The sequence below is a fragment of the Mytilus trossulus genome, chromosome 12 (assembly GCF_036588685.1).
Source record: "Mytilus trossulus isolate FHL-02 chromosome 12, PNRI_Mtr1.1.1.hap1, whole genome shotgun sequence".
NCBI lineage: Eukaryota > Metazoa > Mollusca > Bivalvia > Mytilida > Mytilidae > Mytilus > Mytilus trossulus.
The window spans coordinates 40978257-40996519 of NC_086384.1; the positions used below are offsets into that span (position 1 = coordinate 40978257).

The 18263-nt window shown below is 33.6% G+C and overlaps 1 protein-coding gene across 4 annotated transcripts in view; it reads right to left on the bottom strand.

The window, feature by feature from the left end:
* Positions 1–18263, bottom strand: part of LOC134692092 (GRB10-interacting GYF protein 2-like) — a 46426-nt gene that overhangs the window by 20213 nt on the left and 7950 nt on the right. Inside the window, exons 7-15 of one of the 4 annotated variants that reach the window (XM_063552475.1) lie at positions 17828–17977; positions 16367–16452; positions 15046–15501; positions 13573–13687; positions 12360–12461; positions 11342–11406; positions 9716–9819; positions 8836–9006; positions 1133–1260 (exon numbers count right to left, since the gene is read on the bottom strand). In XM_063552475.1, coding sequence (XP_063408545.1) covers positions 1133–1260; positions 8836–9006; positions 9716–9819; positions 11342–11406; positions 12360–12461; positions 13573–13687; positions 15046–15501; positions 16367–16452; positions 17828–17977 — 1377 coding nt within the window. Of the gene's footprint in view, positions 1–1132; positions 1261–8835; positions 9007–9715; positions 9820–11341; positions 11407–12359; positions 12462–13572; positions 13688–15045; positions 15502–16366; positions 16456–17827; positions 17978–18263 lie in introns of all 4 variants that reach the window. The other 3 variants (XM_063552477.1, XM_063552476.1, XM_063552474.1) reach the window with 3 other exon arrangements.

The window sequence follows — 18263 nt, forward strand, 5'->3', positions numbered from 1 at the left end:
TATGAAAACCTACCCATATTTTGTTTGGTAGTTGTTTTCTATGCAAACCTACCCATATTTTGTTTGGTAGTTGTTTTCTATACAAACCTACCCATATTTTGTTTGGTAGTTGTTTTCTATGCAAACCTACCCATATTTTGTTTGGTAGTTGTTTACTATGCAAACCTACCCATATTTTGTTTGGTAGTTGTTTTCTATGCAAACCTACCCCTATTTTGTTTGGTAGTTGTTTTCCATGCAAACCTACCCATATTTTGTTTGGTAGTTGTTTTCTATGCAAACCTACCCCTATTTTGTTTGGTAGTTGTTTTCTATGCAAACCTACCCCTATTTTGTTTGGTAGTTGTTTTCTATGCAAACCTACCCCTATTTTGTTTGGTAGTTGTTTTCTATGCAAACCTACCCCTATTTTGTTTGGTAGTTGTTTTCTACCTATTTTGTTTGGTAGTTGTTTTCTATGCAAACCTACCCATATTTTGTTTGGTAGTTGTTTTCTATGCAAACCTACCCCTATTTTGTTTGGTAGTTGTTTTCTATGCAAACCTACCCCTATTTTGTTAGGTAGTTGTTTTCTATGCAAACCTACCCCTATTTTGTTTGGTAGTTGTTTTCTAAGCAAACCTACCCCTATTTTGTTTGGTAGTTGTTTTCTATGCAAACCTACCCCTATTTTGTTTGGTAGTTGTTTTCTATGCAAACCTACCCATATTTTGTTAGGTAGTTGTTTTCTATGCAAACCTACCCCTATTTTGTTTGGTAGTTGTTTTCTATGCAAACCTACCCATATTTTGTTAGGTAGTTGTTTTCTATGCAAACCTACCCCTATTTTGTTTGGTAGTTGTTTTCTATGCAAACCTACCCATATTTTGTTAGGTAGTTGTTTTCTATGCAAACCTACCCCTATTTTGTTTGGTAGTTGTTTTCTATGCAAACCTACCCCTATTTTGTTTGGTAGTTGTTTTCTATGCAAACCTACCCATATTTTGTTAGGTAGTTGTTTTCTATGCAAACCTACCCATATTTTGTTATGTAGTTGTTTTCTATGCAAACCTACCCCTATTTTGTTTGGTAGTTGTTTTCTATGCAAACCTAACCCTATTTTGTTTGGTAGTTGTTTTCTATGCAAACCTACCCATATTTTGTTTGGTAGTTGTGTCCCATATTGACTCTTCTGATGCTGTGTTTGGTTGTGATGCAGATCTATGAAATGCTGGATGACTAGGATTGGAGGGTGAGACTGATTCTGTTGGCGGAGATCTACTGAAATATATTCAAAATGAAACAGATAATTAAACAGAAATATTTGAATAAAAAAAACAAACCCCAAAAACATAACAGTTTTATAAACACAACAAGAATGTGTTACCAGTACACGGGAGTACATGTTGTACTAAATTTCAAGTTGATTGGATTTCAACTTTATCAAAAACTACCTTGACCAAAAACTTTAACCTGAAGCCTGCCAGACAGACAAACGAATGGATGCACATTGCAGGGTTTTCATTAAGAGCCGGCACCCGGCGGAATGTCGCCGTTTCAAAAGATGGAAATCGCCGGTTGAAATGCTTAACCAATAAATATTTTTGAAGAGATTAAAATAAAATAAAATAAGTTTTTATTAACCCTCTGTCTCTTGGGGTTTCTTTGTTTCATAGATTGTATAAAGAAGGTGCCTTTTTATAACAGACAGCACCATCATGTCTGTCGGAATGTTTACATAAAATCGGAGTCACTTGTACGTTTTACATCATTCAAATACGCTATTCAATCAATCGCCTGAATGATCAAGATTGTCAATGGTAAAAGCAAGAGAGACGTCGAAATAAAAAATATGTTATCAATGGATAACTCATGAGAAACCAAAATAGAAAAGTTTTTGGAGGCAATTTTTTGAATGTAAAATGAAATGAAATGAAAAGAACAAAGATAAATGATTTCTTCATTAGTAAAAAGTCAAAATCAGTGGAACCATTTACAGGTAAGACTTTTTATATTATGTGAAGATATTTAATTTCAAAGAAGGTATGTACAGTCTCATGTTTATATAAATGAGACCTGCCCAAGCTTGCCTTCTATGCCCTCTTTATAATGTAACTAGTAATTTATTAGTTATTACCACCCTTTAACTCTTGGGGAGGGAAGGGGGGTTGTAAAAAGTGCCTAGGCTAGGAGGGGTGCTGCCCATTTTTTTTGCATGTTTGGAGTCTCGGGGGTGGGGGGGGGGGGGGGGGGGGTGTTAATACAATTTACTGGGTTTACTATCCATATGAACCCTAAAACAAATCACCTATGATAGGAGGAATGCTTTTAATTTTTTAATTATAGTTGGACCTTTCTCCTAAAATTTTACTGAGAATTAATTAACTCCGAATTATACACAAGAAACTAAAATTTAAAATCATACAAGACTTACAAAGACAAAAGGCCATATGTCTGCCATACGTTTTCGTTATAGTCATTATCCTGTAGTGTAAGCAGGGCATACACGAGATTTTATTAATATTTGACCTGTAGATACATCTTCTTAAGTGTACATATAATAATCATACCCTCTATCTATAAATTTTACACTATAAAATTCTACTTGATTTTGTGACTGTTTTTTTTCTTTCAGAATTATGTCCTTATTTAAAACATGATTTCATTAAATTAAGATTAATCATTTTAAATAAATTAAAATTAATATATATTATTGTCCATTTCAGATCAAATTACAGTTGGTACTGATGAAGAACATGGTAAAAATGAAACCACTTCAACCACTTCAATTACTTGTTCAACACCAATCTCTTCAACCACATGTTCCACATCTTCAACTTGTTCAACTACAACTGGCTCACAAATCTCATCATTATACCAAAGTTCTAACATCAAACCCACTGAAGTCAAAAAAAATTTAAGACGTGTTCAATCTGATGTGATTCCAATTATTAAAAACTGTTTTCATGATGATAGAATAGATTTTCTTCATAACCACCAATTGTGCTTAGAAAGAGGCTGTGTCAATATCAGCAAAAATTACCAAGACGCACAGAAATGTATACGAGACAAATTTCAACATCAATGGTTGAGTAGAGAAATGTCGTACTGCGAGTCTTCTGGGTATTGGTGGCTCATTTATGAGGAGGGAGTTGGAATGTTTTGTCTACTCTGCAAGGTGCACAATATTCTAACATCTGGAAAAAATCATTATGTAACAGGAGCAAAGCGATTCAAAAAACAAGCAGTTGATGACCATGCAAAGTCTGCTAATCACAAGGAAGCCATAGCAACTGAAATGACAAGAAGGGTATCATTTTTTCATAAAGAAATCACAGAGAAAGAAAGAAATGGAGAAGATGTTCAGTAAAGCTTTCCTCGCTGCATATTGGCTTATGAAGGAAGAACTACCGAATAAGAAGTTTGTATCCCTCATTTCATTAATTGAACAGTCTGGACTTGATTCCATGAAATTTTTTGATCACAGATCTCAAGGCTCTTTGCAGGAAATTTTCTTATTGATTGGAGACACATTAAGAAGGAAGATAGAAGATAAGGTGAATAATTCACCTGTATTCAGTATTTTAGTTGATGAAGTAACAGATATATCAGTTAAATGTCAAATGGTCGTTTTCATCCAGTACCTTGACGAATTTGGCAGCCCTTTTGTTAACTTTTTGGAATCACGTGATGTCCTTTCTAATTCGGTATCAGCTGACAGTGCAACTCTTCACCAAGTACTAAAGGACTGTATAAAAGATATAAATGGAAGCAATTTGTGTGGACTTGTAACTGATGGAGCCAGCACCATGACAGGCAAAAAGAATGGACTTGCTGCTAGAATTAAAAAGGAACAGCCAACAGTTGTGTCAGTCCACTGCATATGTCATCGACTAGCTCTGCTATGTACAGATTCAAACAAAGACTGCAAATTTGTAGCTGACACATCAGACATACTTCGATATCTTTGGAAATTTTTTGAAGATTCTCCTAAACGGACTGCAACCTTGGTTAGAGTCCAGATGGAAATGGCAAAATGCAATGAACAACTACCAAAAACCTCAAGGATCTCAATTGTCCACAAAGTAAACTAGAGGCTCTAAAGAGCCTGTGTCGCTCACCTTGGTCTATGTGCATATTAAACAAAGGACACAAATGGATTCATGACAAAATTGTATTTTGGTGATGGTGATGTGTTTGAAGTTCTTACTTTACTGAACCATTTTGCTTCTTACAATTATATCTATCATGAACTTTGCCCATTAGTAACAGAGAACTATATTTGGTAAAAATTTACATAAATTTACCAAATTAATGAAAATTGTTAAAAATTGACTATAAAGGGCAATAACTCCTTAAGGGGTCAATTGACCATTTAGGTCATGTTGACTTATTTGTAGATCTTACTTTGCTGAACATTATTGCTGTTTACAGTTTATCGCTATCTATAATAGTATTCAAGATAACCAAAAACGGCAAAATTTCTTTAAAAATTACCAATTGGAGGGCAGCAACCCAACAACCAGTTGTCCAATTCATCTGAAAAATTCAGGGCAGATAGATATTGACTTGATTAACAATTTAACTTCTTGTCAGATTTGCTCTAGATGCTTTGGTTTCATAGTTATAAGCAAAAAACTGCATTTACCCCTATGTTCTATTTTTAGCCGTGGCGGCCATCTTGGTTGAATGGCCAGGTCATCGGACACATTTTTCAAACTAGATAACCCAAAGATGATTGTGGCCTAGTAGTTTCAATGTAGATTTTGTAAAAGATTACTTAGATTTATGAAAAATGGTTAAAGATTGACTATAAAGGGCAATAACTCCTAAAGGGGCAACTGACCATTTTGGTCATGTTGACTTATTTGTAGATCTTACTTTGCTGAACATTATTGCTGTTTACAATTTATCTCTATCTATAATAATATTCAAGATAATAACCAAAAACAGCAAAATTTCCTCAAAATTACCAATTCAGGGGCAGCAACCCAACAACCGATTGACCGATTCATCTGAAAATTTCAGGGCAGATAGTTATTTGACCTGATAAACATTTTTATCCCATGTCAGATTTCCTCAAAATGCTTTGGTTTTTGAGTTATAAGCCAAAAACTGCATTTTACCCCTATGTTCTATTTTTAGCGGTGGCGGCCATCTTGGTTGGTTGACCAGGTCACGCCACACATTTTTTAAACTAGATACCCCAAAGATGATTGTGGCCAAGTTTGGATTAATTTGGCCAAGTAGTTTCAGAGGAGAATATTTTTGTAAAAGATTACTTTAATTTACGAAAAATGGTTAAAAATTGACTATAAAGGGCAATAACTCCTAAACGGGTCAACTGACCATTTTGGTCATGTTGACTTATTTGTAGATCTTACTTTGCTGAACATTATTGCTGTTTACAGTTTATCTCTATCTATAATAATATTCAAGATAATAACCAAAAACAGCAAAATTTCCTCAAAATTACCAATTCAGGGGCAGCAACCCAACAACCGATTGACCGATTCATCTGAAAATTTTAGGGCAGATAGATCTTGACCTGATAAACATTTTTATCCCATGTCAGATTTCCTCAAAATGCTTTGGTTTTTGAGTTATAAGCCAAAAACTGCATTTTACCCCTTTGTTCTATTTTTAGCCGTGGCAGCCATCTTGGTTGGTTGACCAGGTCACGCCACACATTTTTTAAACTAGATACCCCAAAGATGATTGTGGCCAAGTTTGGATTAATTTGGCCAAGTAGTTTCAGAGGAGAAGATTTTTGTAAAAGATTACTTTAATTAACGAAAAATGGTTAAAAATTGACTATAAAGGGCAATAACTCCTAAACGGGTCAACTGACCATTTTGGTCATGTTGACTTATTTGTAGATCTTACTTTGCTGAACATTATTGCTGTTTACAGTTTATCTCTAACTATAATAATATTCAAGATAATAACCAAAAACAGCAAAATTTCTTCAAAATTACCAATTCAGGGGCAGCAACCCAACAACCGATTGACCGATTCATCTGAAAATTTCAGGGCAGATAGATCTTGACCTGATAAACCTTTTTACCCCATGTCAGATTTGCTCTAAATGCTTTGGTTTTTGAGTTATAAGCCAAAAACTGCATTTTACCCCTATGTTCTATTTTTAGCCGTGGCGGCCATCTTGGTTGGTTGACCGGGTCACGCCACACATTTTTTTAAACTAGATACCCCAATGATGATTGTGGCCAAGTTTGGTTTGATTTGGCCCAGTAGTTTCAGAGGAGAAGATTTTTGTAAAAGTTAACGACGACGGACGACGACGACGGACGCCAAGTGATGAGAAAAGCTCACTTGGCCCTTCGGGCCAGGTGAGCTAAAAAGGCATGCTCAACCAGATGGCTGTCATTTAATGCAGCAGTTCAGGGATGTTATGATGACTTTCCATCAATAATGCAATGCTTGTCATTGCTAGAGAAAGATGTTGTAGCCACAGGCCTTTTAAAGAAGATGAAAAATGTAAGATTTGTGACCAGCATTTTCATTCTGAAAGAAATCTTGCCAATTCTTGCAAAACTGAGCAAAACCTTTCAAGCTGGAACAATAAACTATGCATGTATACAGCCTTGCATCCTTGAAGCTAAAGACGCACTTAAAGAGAGTAATTTGACAGAAAAAGTAAAAACAGCAATTATCAAAGAAACCGGAGGTATTGAGAGACTTGGATTTTTAGAGTTAACACCCACTGAAGCTCAGTTAAAGGAGGCAACAGGAAAGATGGCCAAGTATGTTGAAGCCTTAATAAACAACTTGGATGAAAGATTTGGTGAGGCAGCACCAATTTTGGCTGCTTTTAGTGTGTTTGATCCTTGTCTCCTTCCAGATAAAATAGAACCAACCTTTAAGTATTACGGAGATGAGAAGATAGATGATTTGGGCTCACACTTTTTAGCTGGAGATGAGGAGGCAAAGAATGAACTTTCGGCTGAATGGATGAGCTTTAAGTACCATATTTTAAGGCTTAAAAAAGATGTACTTGAATCAAGCCAGGAGAAAAAGACAACAGAGGTTGTCTTAAAAAGATTACTGAACCTAAGAAATCCAACAGACAAAGGGTATATTTTCCCAAGATTATACCACATAGCTGCAATTATACTTTCCTTGCCAGTAAGCAATGCCTGGCCTGAACGTGGGGCTTCGGCAGTGAAGCGTATTAAGACACGTCTAAGAAGTACATTAAAAGATAACATGCTTTCAGGATTGCTACAGGTATCTATAAATGGACCTCCAGTAAAAGAGGCAACAGAGCTGGTCAACAATTGTGTTGACAATTGGTACAAGTCTAAACCAAGGAGAAAACTTAAGGGCCTTGCAGTTGCTAAAGTCGTGACAACTGCTCCTGCAGAAGTGATGGAAACTGCAGATGCAGGTGTCCAAGCCAATTTGAATGAAAACGATGAAGAAGAAATGGGACGGGTGAGGACAAAAATGTCACACATTTTAAAGCTGCTAAATCTAACTGGCTTCCAAGATGATGCTGACTATGACAGTGAGGAAGATGACAATGAAAGTGAAGACTCTGATGAGTTTGACTATGACAATGTGACTCTCTGATACTTGTGTTTTGATTGAAGTGCTTAAAAAAATTCTAACAAAACTAATTTGTTTTCATTGCCTCTCAAGTCTTGACTATGTCACAATATGTTTGTCTACATTACAGTTAGTTGTCACTGTGTGTATATGTGCCCAACATGGCCAGGGTAAGCAAAATTTCCTAGTAAAACACTAATAATGTCTACCCTTTATGGTGATTTGTTTTGACAAATATTTTTAATTATGTGCAGCATAATATTCTGAATGTGCTAGATATAGGGTGAAATTGTAAGGGTTTAAGTGGGGAGTTTTGCTTACCCTAGCCTGGTCTTCCTAAGCACATGAACAGACAATGGCAGCTTGTGTTTCATATAATAAGAAGGTGTGGTATGATTGCCATTGAGAAAACTATCTACCAAAGTTCAAATAAAGGGGATGTATCAAATATAGGCAACCCTATTTTCTTCAACAATGAGAAAACTCCATGCCATAAAGTCGGCTATATGTTTGGGTAGTTTATATTTGCTTGTATTTATATTGTTTCTTGGTATTAATGGTTAATGCTGACCCTCCATTGCTTTCTTATTTTTCGCAAAATCTGGTAATACAAAAAGATTATTTTTGAAATATTTTTATTTGTCGTATTTTAATACGCAATATCACAAGATTGACCTTACAATCTAAAAAAACAGATATCAATCCTATGAAACCCCATTTTTCATGCATTTGTAAATAGTTTGAAAATGCCTCAGAGTTCACCATTTTCAATGTAAGGTCAAAAAAAATTTCGGGGGGGGGGAAGCCCCCCCTGACCCACCCTTTTGGATCAGCCGCTTCAAAAGAGTAAACAGCCTGTACAGTGAAAAGTTAATGAAAGCCCTGCACATACCAGAAAAGATAATGCCCCTCTACTATCTTAGGTGGGGCGTCAAAACAAGCATTCTGTGGGTATTGCATGATGGCAATGCATAGTCCCTACTGGTAAAATTCTTTGTATTGGAACAAAATTCTAACTTGATCTAGAACTTATAATTAAATATAAATATATATATATATATATATATATATATATAAATTATAACAAATATCAAGTCAATATCTTCAAGCATGACAAAAAAAAGGTGTTGAAATCAATATTTTTAGTAAATTTTCTATTTTTCTGTAACTTATACAATGTATATATACCAAATTAATGACTAGAACAAAATTAAAACTTTATCTATAACCTGTCATTATAAAACAATACACAGATGTAGTGCACACCTAAAGTCCCCTTCGACTTACCTGGGTGATAAATTCTGCATCTGTGTCTGTGGGGGTATGATGGGGACCGGTGATTGTTTTAACATTAGTTGCATGGCCAGCTGTTGCTGTTGTAATGGTGGCAGGTTTTTAAACTGATCATTTTCCTGCAGTTGCTGCATCACCTGTTGAATTTGTTGCATCTGTAATTGTCTGAAAAAATAAACAATCTTCATTTAAGGTGGTACATAAAACTAAATGCTTCAAAAAAATCAGCTGACCATTTTAATCACATTCTATTGCTAAGGGAAAAGTAAGCTTTTCAATGATTAAAATAAGTGTTGTCAAACTGTGTGGTTCAAGTTTTTGAATTCTTATATTTTTGTCAAAAGGGTTAATGTTAATATTTTGTCAACATTTTATGAGCAATTAAATGAGCAAAAATCATTTTTAGTCAAAGTGTTTGGTAACACCTAACATTCAATATTCAGGTCACACAAAAGTTTACCTATATGATTTTGCAAAATTACTACAACTTTGCTTACAAATTTTTGCTGATTTTGCTATATGCACCTAGTGCTATGGCATGTTGATCATACACCTATTTCAAAGGCTTTGTATGTATAGTTTCTTTTTTGTATTTAAATACATAAGTATCATTTAACTAGTCCTTTCAAAAGTTTAAATGGGACACAAATACACAATATAACCATTTCTTTAACTTGTTACAACTACAGCGAAATTTCATTTATACTCCTCAAGTATGCATATCAAATGAACTATGAAAATGGAGTTTGAAAATGTTCCTTCCTTGAAAATTAAATAATCTGGAACTAGTGAAAAATAAATTATAAATCCAAAGTATATTTTTTTTTTAGTAAACTACAAAAACATAAACATCTAGTGTACAAATGCCCCTAACCTCATTAAGAACTGTTGCTGCATCATTTGTTGTTGGACAAGCATCTGTTGTAAGGCCTTCATCTGTTCTTGTTGGTCAGCGGTAGCTTGACTTGTTGGGGTATTCTGGAAAATGCAAATTAAAATTACATTTTCAGATATAAGAGAAGAATGTGTCTGTAGACATGAATGACCCCAATCAAGCTTGCTTCATTTATTACCACAAAATACTAGTTGAAAAGAAAATAGTTGCAATTTTCCAAATTATAAAAGGACATATTTTTCAACAGTAAGGGACTCACTGCCTTTTGCATTGTGTACAAATTAAATATAACTTGCATAAAGAAAAATGCTGTAAAAATGCAGAAAAAACAAGAATGTGTCCATAGTACATGGATGCCCCACTCGCACTATCATTTTCTATGTTCAGTGGACCGTGAAATTGGGGTCAAAATTGTAATTTGGAATTATAACTAGAAAGATCATATCATAGGAAACATGTGTACTAAGTTTCAAGTTGATGTAACTTTAACTTCATCAAAAACTACCTTGACCAAAAACTTTAACCTGAACTTCGCACTATCATTTTCGATGTTCAATCACATGGACCGTGAAATTGGGTAATAATCTAATTTGGCATTAAAATTAGAAAGATTATACTATAGGGAACATATGTACTAAGTTTCAAATTGATTGGACTTCAATTTCATCAAAAACTTCCTTGACCAAAAACTTTAACCTGAAACTTCCACTTTCATTTTCTATGTTCAGTGGACTGCGAAATTGAAGTCAAAAGTCCAAATTGGTTTTAAAATTAGAAAGATTATATCATAAGCAACAAGTGTACTAAGTTTCAAGTTGATTGGACTTCAGCTTCATCAAAAACTACCTAGACCAAAAACTTTAACCTGAAGCGGGACGAACGAATGCACAGACCAGAAAACATAATGCCCCTCTACTATCGTAGGTGGGACATAAAAATGGGACAGACATAAGGACTGAAAAAGAGACAGTCAAGGGTGATACTTAATGCCTAGTGGATAGGGCATAAATAAAATAAATCAAAATATTTTGATATCATATAAATATGTACGTCTTCTAAGCATGGTGTGTGTTGTGATAAGTGGTTAAATCCTTGTGTTGGTTCTAGAAAGCCAGAATTCTATCAGATTAAAAGAGCAGGTCCACAACATTATGTCTTGTAGATGAATTTTAACAAGTTTGGTGAAATTATGTTTACCTGTTTCAAAAACTGCACTAATGCCCTTCATCTTGTGCATGTGCACCTCTGCCCAAGAACATGGTTGATCAAGCAAAGTTTATGTAAGGTTGATACTTTTGGTCTTTAAACACATTCAAAACAAGAATGTGTCCACAATACACGGATGCCCCACTCGCACTATCATTTTCTATGTTTACTGGACCGTGAAATTGGAATAAATTCTCTAATTTGGCATTAAAATTAGAAGGATCTTATCAAAGGGAACATGTATACTAAGTTTCAACTTTATCAAAAACTACCTTGACCAAAAACTTTAACGTGAGTGTAACAGAAGAACGGACGCACAGACCAGAAAACATAATGCCGCTCTACTATTGTAGGTGGGGCATAAAAATGATATAATGCCATCTTATGTTTAATACTTACTAATGCTGGAGGTGGTGATGGACCAGGTAAAAATGGCACTCTGCCCCAACTTTTTATCAGTTCTCCTGAAAAACACAAAAGATAAGATTTAAACAATAATTTATAGATTTAAAATCAACAAAATCCTTTTTTATCATTTAGTATCAAACAGACTAAATTTCACACTGCATTGTCTGACCTCAAAGGGTTTCAACGAGTTATATCATAACAATTTGTTATAGAGCATTTTATACAAAATATATATAAATATACAAATATAATATATTGACATCTCAGGATTACACAAAGTCTGTTTAACAATTGAAAACTTTGGCATTGTCTATCACATGTCAAAAGATATTTTTGGGAGTTTATTTGTGAAGCCAATTTTCGATGAACTCAAGGAAAATATTCAGGTGGCAGCTGAAGCCTGCCTTCTGGGGCAGGATTTTCTCAATGTAATGAAGATCCATTGGTTGCTCTTTGGGCAGGTTGTTGTCTATTTGATACATTCCCCCTTTCAATTGACACACTTTTATTTTCATTTTTGTCTTGTTTGTTAAATCAAAATATTATGATGGTTATTTAGATTCCTACACTGCAACAAGTGTATTACTATATTTCTCCACTCGAGACAGTTAAATTTTTTAATTTAAAGCTTGAGGCTTGCCGAGCTTTTAAAATAATTAACTGTCGAGAGTGGAGAAATATCATAATACACGAGTTATAGTGTCAGAATCGGTTTCTCTAAAAAATTTCATTCTTCGTTTTCAAAGATTTTCAGAATCTTGTGTTCTTTTTATGTGAAGTCATCAGGCATTGCCGCCTTTTTTTCATGACGTCACAATAGGAAAAATCAGAAGTAAACAAAACATTTTAACGTCACAATTAAATTTCAACCAACCATTTGCCGAGAACAGATTTTTCACTAGTGAGGAGAATTATTTTTCTCACACCTGGTCAGGAAATTTGAAAATAGCACAAAAATTAGAGAAACTTATTTTCATAATCTTATCTTTTCATTTTTAATAGTATTTACCTAAAGGAGATATTTTTTCATCAATGCCTCTTTTCACTTGTAAATTCATGGTAAAATATCCAGCACTAAACCATTCAGCCATTTCATTTGGTGTAAAAGGACCTGGAACAAAAAATAACATTAAATCATAAATTTTCAAAAGCATTTTACTTGTCAATTTATTTTAACAAAATATCATACAAATACAAGTACATTACCAATTTTCTGTAATTTTTGATAGGAAAACAACATGTTTAAACAATCAACAAAGTACATAATTCATTAAGGTGTGTATGCAGACTAGCAAAACATTAGTTAAAGGGGCACTAGCTGTCGAATTCATGGTCACCGATTTGACTCAAATTCTCATACTTGATTTATAACAATGTAAAACATTTATCCAGAAAACCAAAAGTCTAAAATAAACAGTATACAGAGCATGGTGTAGATAATATGTAGGTTAGTTTCGCGTGTATGTTAGCACAGACGCCATCTTATTAACTATTGATTTGACCCCAGATTACCATATACACGATATGAATAGATTAAACCAAAACGTGCAATTGGATTTTTATAGGTCTGTTTGATTTTATCTTATATATTAAATTTTTTTGTTTATCATTGTTTTTAACTGTATAAGAATGATTTAATAAGATCGAATCAGTAATCAAATGATTTACCATAGTTTCACTTTCATTGTTGACACTCTTTTTCTTTAAATAACCTGTACACTTATAATGCATGCGTTGTCAATCTCTAGCTAGGGTTTAAATTGAAGTTCACATGAATATGGATTTATTGAGGTCGGCTAATTCACTTGGAGTGAAGGAGTTATTATCAATGTTTCTTCGCTTAATTTGACAAAATTGAACAAATTTTAGAATACAATTCTCCCTAAATCGACGAAAATATATGAATCATCAGTATCAACGAAGGTACTCACTGTCCCCCCAAAACCATAAATTTTCTTTGTGATATTTTTGTAAAGGCATAGTTTTTGCTTTGAAGAAGCTTTGAGAGTGACTGTTATTTAGTAGCCAGATTGAATCAATAGTTTAGTTAGTTTTTTTTTTTATTACTATTTTCACGGTCACAAAAATGTTCAGAGTTTTTACTGAAAAAATAAACTACCTCAAGTATTACATTGGAACTTGAGTCATAGGAATGAAACTGTACATGAATAAATAACAGCATGAAAACAAGAATTCAAACAAAATTTCCTAGTTTACAATACCTTGCATATCTCCCTGAGGATCTTTATAAAACCATTTTAGTGCATCTTCATGATCTGACGGTAATGCTGTAGAATCTTTGGCTGGCCGAGGAACCATCTTCTCTTTATCATCATCCTAAATACGAACAAAAGAACATGTGGGTTAATGTCTATAAGACAGTCACCCAACACCACAAGCATGGAAAATACTTAGGGATATTCCAGAAAAAAAGTATTTGGGGGGGGGGGGGGGGAGGGGTTGGAAGGCACATTGTATTAATAATACATGGGTGATGGGTATCAGAGCAACTTTTCACACTATAATTCTCAATTACAATTGTCTGGGTGGCGGGTGCTGTGAAAAACTGCCTTCCAACCCCCACCCCCTACATTTTTTTCTGGATTAGCCCTTACAATTAGCTATAGGAGCCAATGCTTAAAAATACATAGCAAATCAATACAATCTATATAAATGCAGTGTTCATAACATAGACAAATAAAACATCAGACTCTCAAATACAAACCAGCAACTTATTTAACAACCAAAATGGAACAAACCCTCTAAAATTTTCCTTTCCATTCAAGGGACATAATTCTAATCTAACTCTAACAGTGAAATGACTCAGATTTTACAACAATAAAACATCAAACAATTCTGTACCAATTTTTTAAAAGATACTTGCACTATAAATGCAACACACATGACTTGAAGCATAATTTTTGAATACCCAATTTTATCATTTATTTTTCTATCAGTGGAACATGAAAAAGTTAATATTTTTTTCACATTAGGTTGACCATTCACAAAATATTTATTACAATTTACAACTTCTACATACAGTTATTTGGCTTTATATTCCTAACTGTAAAACAAAGGATTTGTTTCAACAAACAGAATTATCCAAAAACTAAATAGATTTTAAGACAACAGTCATATACTTAATTTAAAAGCGCAGTTAACATCAATACATATAAAGTGAAAAATTCTTAGAACTGTTCCATTTAAACATACTCAGTACACACAAAGCCAAAGGCACTAAGAATATAGAATAACCAACTTGAGTGGCAATTTTAGAATAACACTTTAATTTTGGCTGTACAAATAGTATTTTGAAAGCCATCAACAGAGTGTTTGTCCACAATTCCATGTATGTTTTTATGGAACAGCCATAAAAATTGAAAATGTTAAATAGATCAGCTAAGAGTAGATAACTCACACAACAAACAGAAGATTAAGTGGTTACTTCCCTTTTTTGCTATTATACCACCTCTTAAAACAGATATATTCCAAAATATATGAAAGCTTAAATGCTTTATTGTTTTAAATCTAAATTTCTCAAAAGTTCTATCACTTGTGTCAATATATCATAATTCAATTTGAATTTTTCAGATTATGGTTTCCAAATTAGTAAATAATTTCACATAAATTTGATTTTACAGCCTTTCTGTTTAAGGGAAATAACACTGCAAAACTGAGAAGTAACCTATTTGTACCTCTGCCGTCATGGCTGACAACACCACATTTTCGGCAGCTGCCTGCAGCCGGGCTAGTGTCTCTGCCTCGACTTTTTCCTTCTTCAAACTTACATTAGTCTCTTCATTTTTCATCGTCACTTCACTCTTTGAAAAATCATTTTGAGCACTATTATTTTCCTTAGACACTTTCACCTCATTATTATTTTCCTTCTGTCTACTATTTACAGGTTTTGAACTTTGACCTGGTGATTCTGAAGTCACTGTCTTGTTTTCACGGGGTTCCAATGTTCTTTTAGAAGCATTTTCACTTTTATTTTGTCTGTTTTCAAGATTTGGTGGAGGTCTTTTCACTTTGTCTGTCTCTACTTTCTGTTTGTCTGGTGATTTATGTTTTACATTGTCTTTCTTTTCACTGGTTTCTGTATGAGGTTCTCTTCTTTCATGATTTTCACTTCCCTTTTCACCAGGTTTTTTCTGCAACAAAGAAATTACAAAATTACTTGCACTTAAAAATTTGGAGTATTCAAAACAAAAGAAAACAGTCTGCAAAGAAAATTTGTCAAAAATTAAGCCCTTTATTAATCTACAGATTTGTACCATCCCTTTGCAAGAAAGTGTGAAGGAGTTAAAAGTTTTTTCTTTATTTGTTTACACACAATACTTCTAGCTGTCATTTTAGAAATTTTATAAATGTGCATACAGTAACTATCTTGAAAGTTTAGACTTCCCAATTTTCAAATTATTGGACAAAACACTAGAAACCTTTCTATGTTTGGTTTAAATTGATATCTATCAGTGCAGAAAGAAAATTACTTTTAACAAGCTCAGACAAATGTAAAAGTAAGCCTTCAGACAGTTGCCATAATGAAACAGCCTTCATTTCAATATTAAGTTTTTACTGGTTCCATTTTAGGTCTTAGTTTTCATTATTATTGTGTTTTTGTGTATACTTGTGCAAGTTCATGTTCAGACTGTTCCAGATTTAACACATGGGGGAGGTAGGCACTTTTTTACCCTTAAAATCGATGATATAACATTTCCCTTTTTCTTTAAAAATAATTCTTACCAAATTCTAAAGAAAATGCACCACCCACAAGTTATATATTTGAGTGTCTCCGATCCCCCTTGTGTTTAAATCTGGAACAGCCCTTATCAGCATGTTAAACCCTTACAACTCATAATATTAAATTTTTCTTTAAAAAATCTTACTAAAATCTAAAGAAAATGCACCACCCACAATTTATAGATTAGAGTGCCTCTCATTCCCCATGCATACACATTTAAAACAGCCCTTATCACATTGTTCAACCCTAATTTTTGGTCAAACCATTACACCTACCTTTGTAGACACAAAAGCACCACTTGAATCAAATGTTCCAACATCGTCTCCTGTTGTGTCAGGCATACTCCATTCTGGCATATTATCTACTAATACAAATTAGATTAAATATTTTGCAGTCACAATAAGTGAAACTGCGAGCTACTGTTCACTGATAATACCCCACCGCAAGTGGATAATATAAATAGTGTAAAAATATGCAAGTGTTCGGTAAACAGGAAGTTTTTGAGTGATGAATCTGAAAACGCATCACACTGTATAGCTGACTTATATAAATCCTGAAACCAAATTTCAGAAATCCTTGTATTGTAGTTCCTGAGAAAAATGTGACGAAAATTTTCAACATGGCTATCATGTGTAAAATCATACAAGTGTTCGGTAAACAGGAAGTTGTCAATTGATCAATCTGAAAATGCATCACACTGTATAGCTGACTTCGATAAACCCTAAAACCAAATTTCAGAAATCCTTGAATTGTAGTTCCTGAGAAAAGTGTGACAAAAATTTTCAACTTGGCTATCATGTGTAAAATCATACAAGTGTTCGGTTAGCAGGAAGTTGTCAAGTGATCAATCTGAAAACGCATCACACGGTATAGCTGACTTCGATAAACCCTGAAACCAAATTTCAGAAATCCTTGTATTGTAGTTCCTGAGAAAAATGCGACGAAAAATATTCATGGGACGTACTGACTGACGGACAGAGGTAAAACAGTATACCCCCCCTTTTTATAAAGCGGGGGTATAATAAGTGCACTATTATGCATAAAACTTTAAAAAAAATAATTGTTAATTCAATAAAATAAATTATACAGCATTTAACTTTTTAAGTTATATAGTTAAACACCTGAAACATTCCTTATGCCCCTGTCTTAAGCCTCAATTCTTTAATGTTATAAGCTAAAATTAGGCCATTGATATTTTTTTAATATATATTACCTATTCATTCTATTGCACATTTTTTATACACATTCTTTCATGACTTATCATATGCTATTGGATTTTATTATTGTTTAAGGTTAAACATCCATTTTTTATGGTATCCAATGTTTGTGTATTGAGGAGACTCAGTTTTAATGGTTTTGACAAAGTCTGAATTCATTTATATAGAAAATGAGTATTCCTTTGAAAATTTAACCCTTCTCTATAAAAGATGGTATGCCCCAAAATTACAATGAATCCACAGTATATGAACTGACCTAGCAAAAACACTCTCTTTGGTCTCTTGTGCATAATGGTTTGACAATCATACCAGCTCTTTTTATTTTAATTCTGTATGAAATTTTTTACTACTGTGGATTTGTTTATATTCATGAGATACCAATTTTCTTGGGATATTCTGTGTTAAAAAAAAACCACACATTTAGTTGTTCAACAAAGTGCCAATTATCTGTAAGATTGTATGCAGACTTAATTTGAATCCACAGTCATCATTTTCATTTGATTTTTCAATGTAATTTACCATCTTCATCCCATGATTCACTGATACGATTTCTTTGGTATTGTCTCCCTTTATCAAAGCCTGCCCTAGGTAAACCATTAGGCTGTGGTCTCTCGTCAAAGCCTCCCCTATCTCCTCGATTGATTGGTTCTCGCCAGTTACCTCTTGTGTCTGTTAATTAAGAAATGGAATGAGCACAGTTTTTGCAGATCAATAAATTGTCAAAACTTACATTTAAATTATTTTCCAACAAGATACACATAATTGAAGACATCCAGCCCATTGCTTTTCTTTTCCAGAATATACTTCAAATATTTTTGCTGTAGATGGAGGCCTTAAAGAAAAAACTTTTTTTAAAAATAATTTTAGATGTGAGTCGGTTCAAAAAAAAATACGAAAGATAACTAAATTTCAAAGTAAATCCCCATACACAGAGTTAATTGTCACTGTGAAAAAT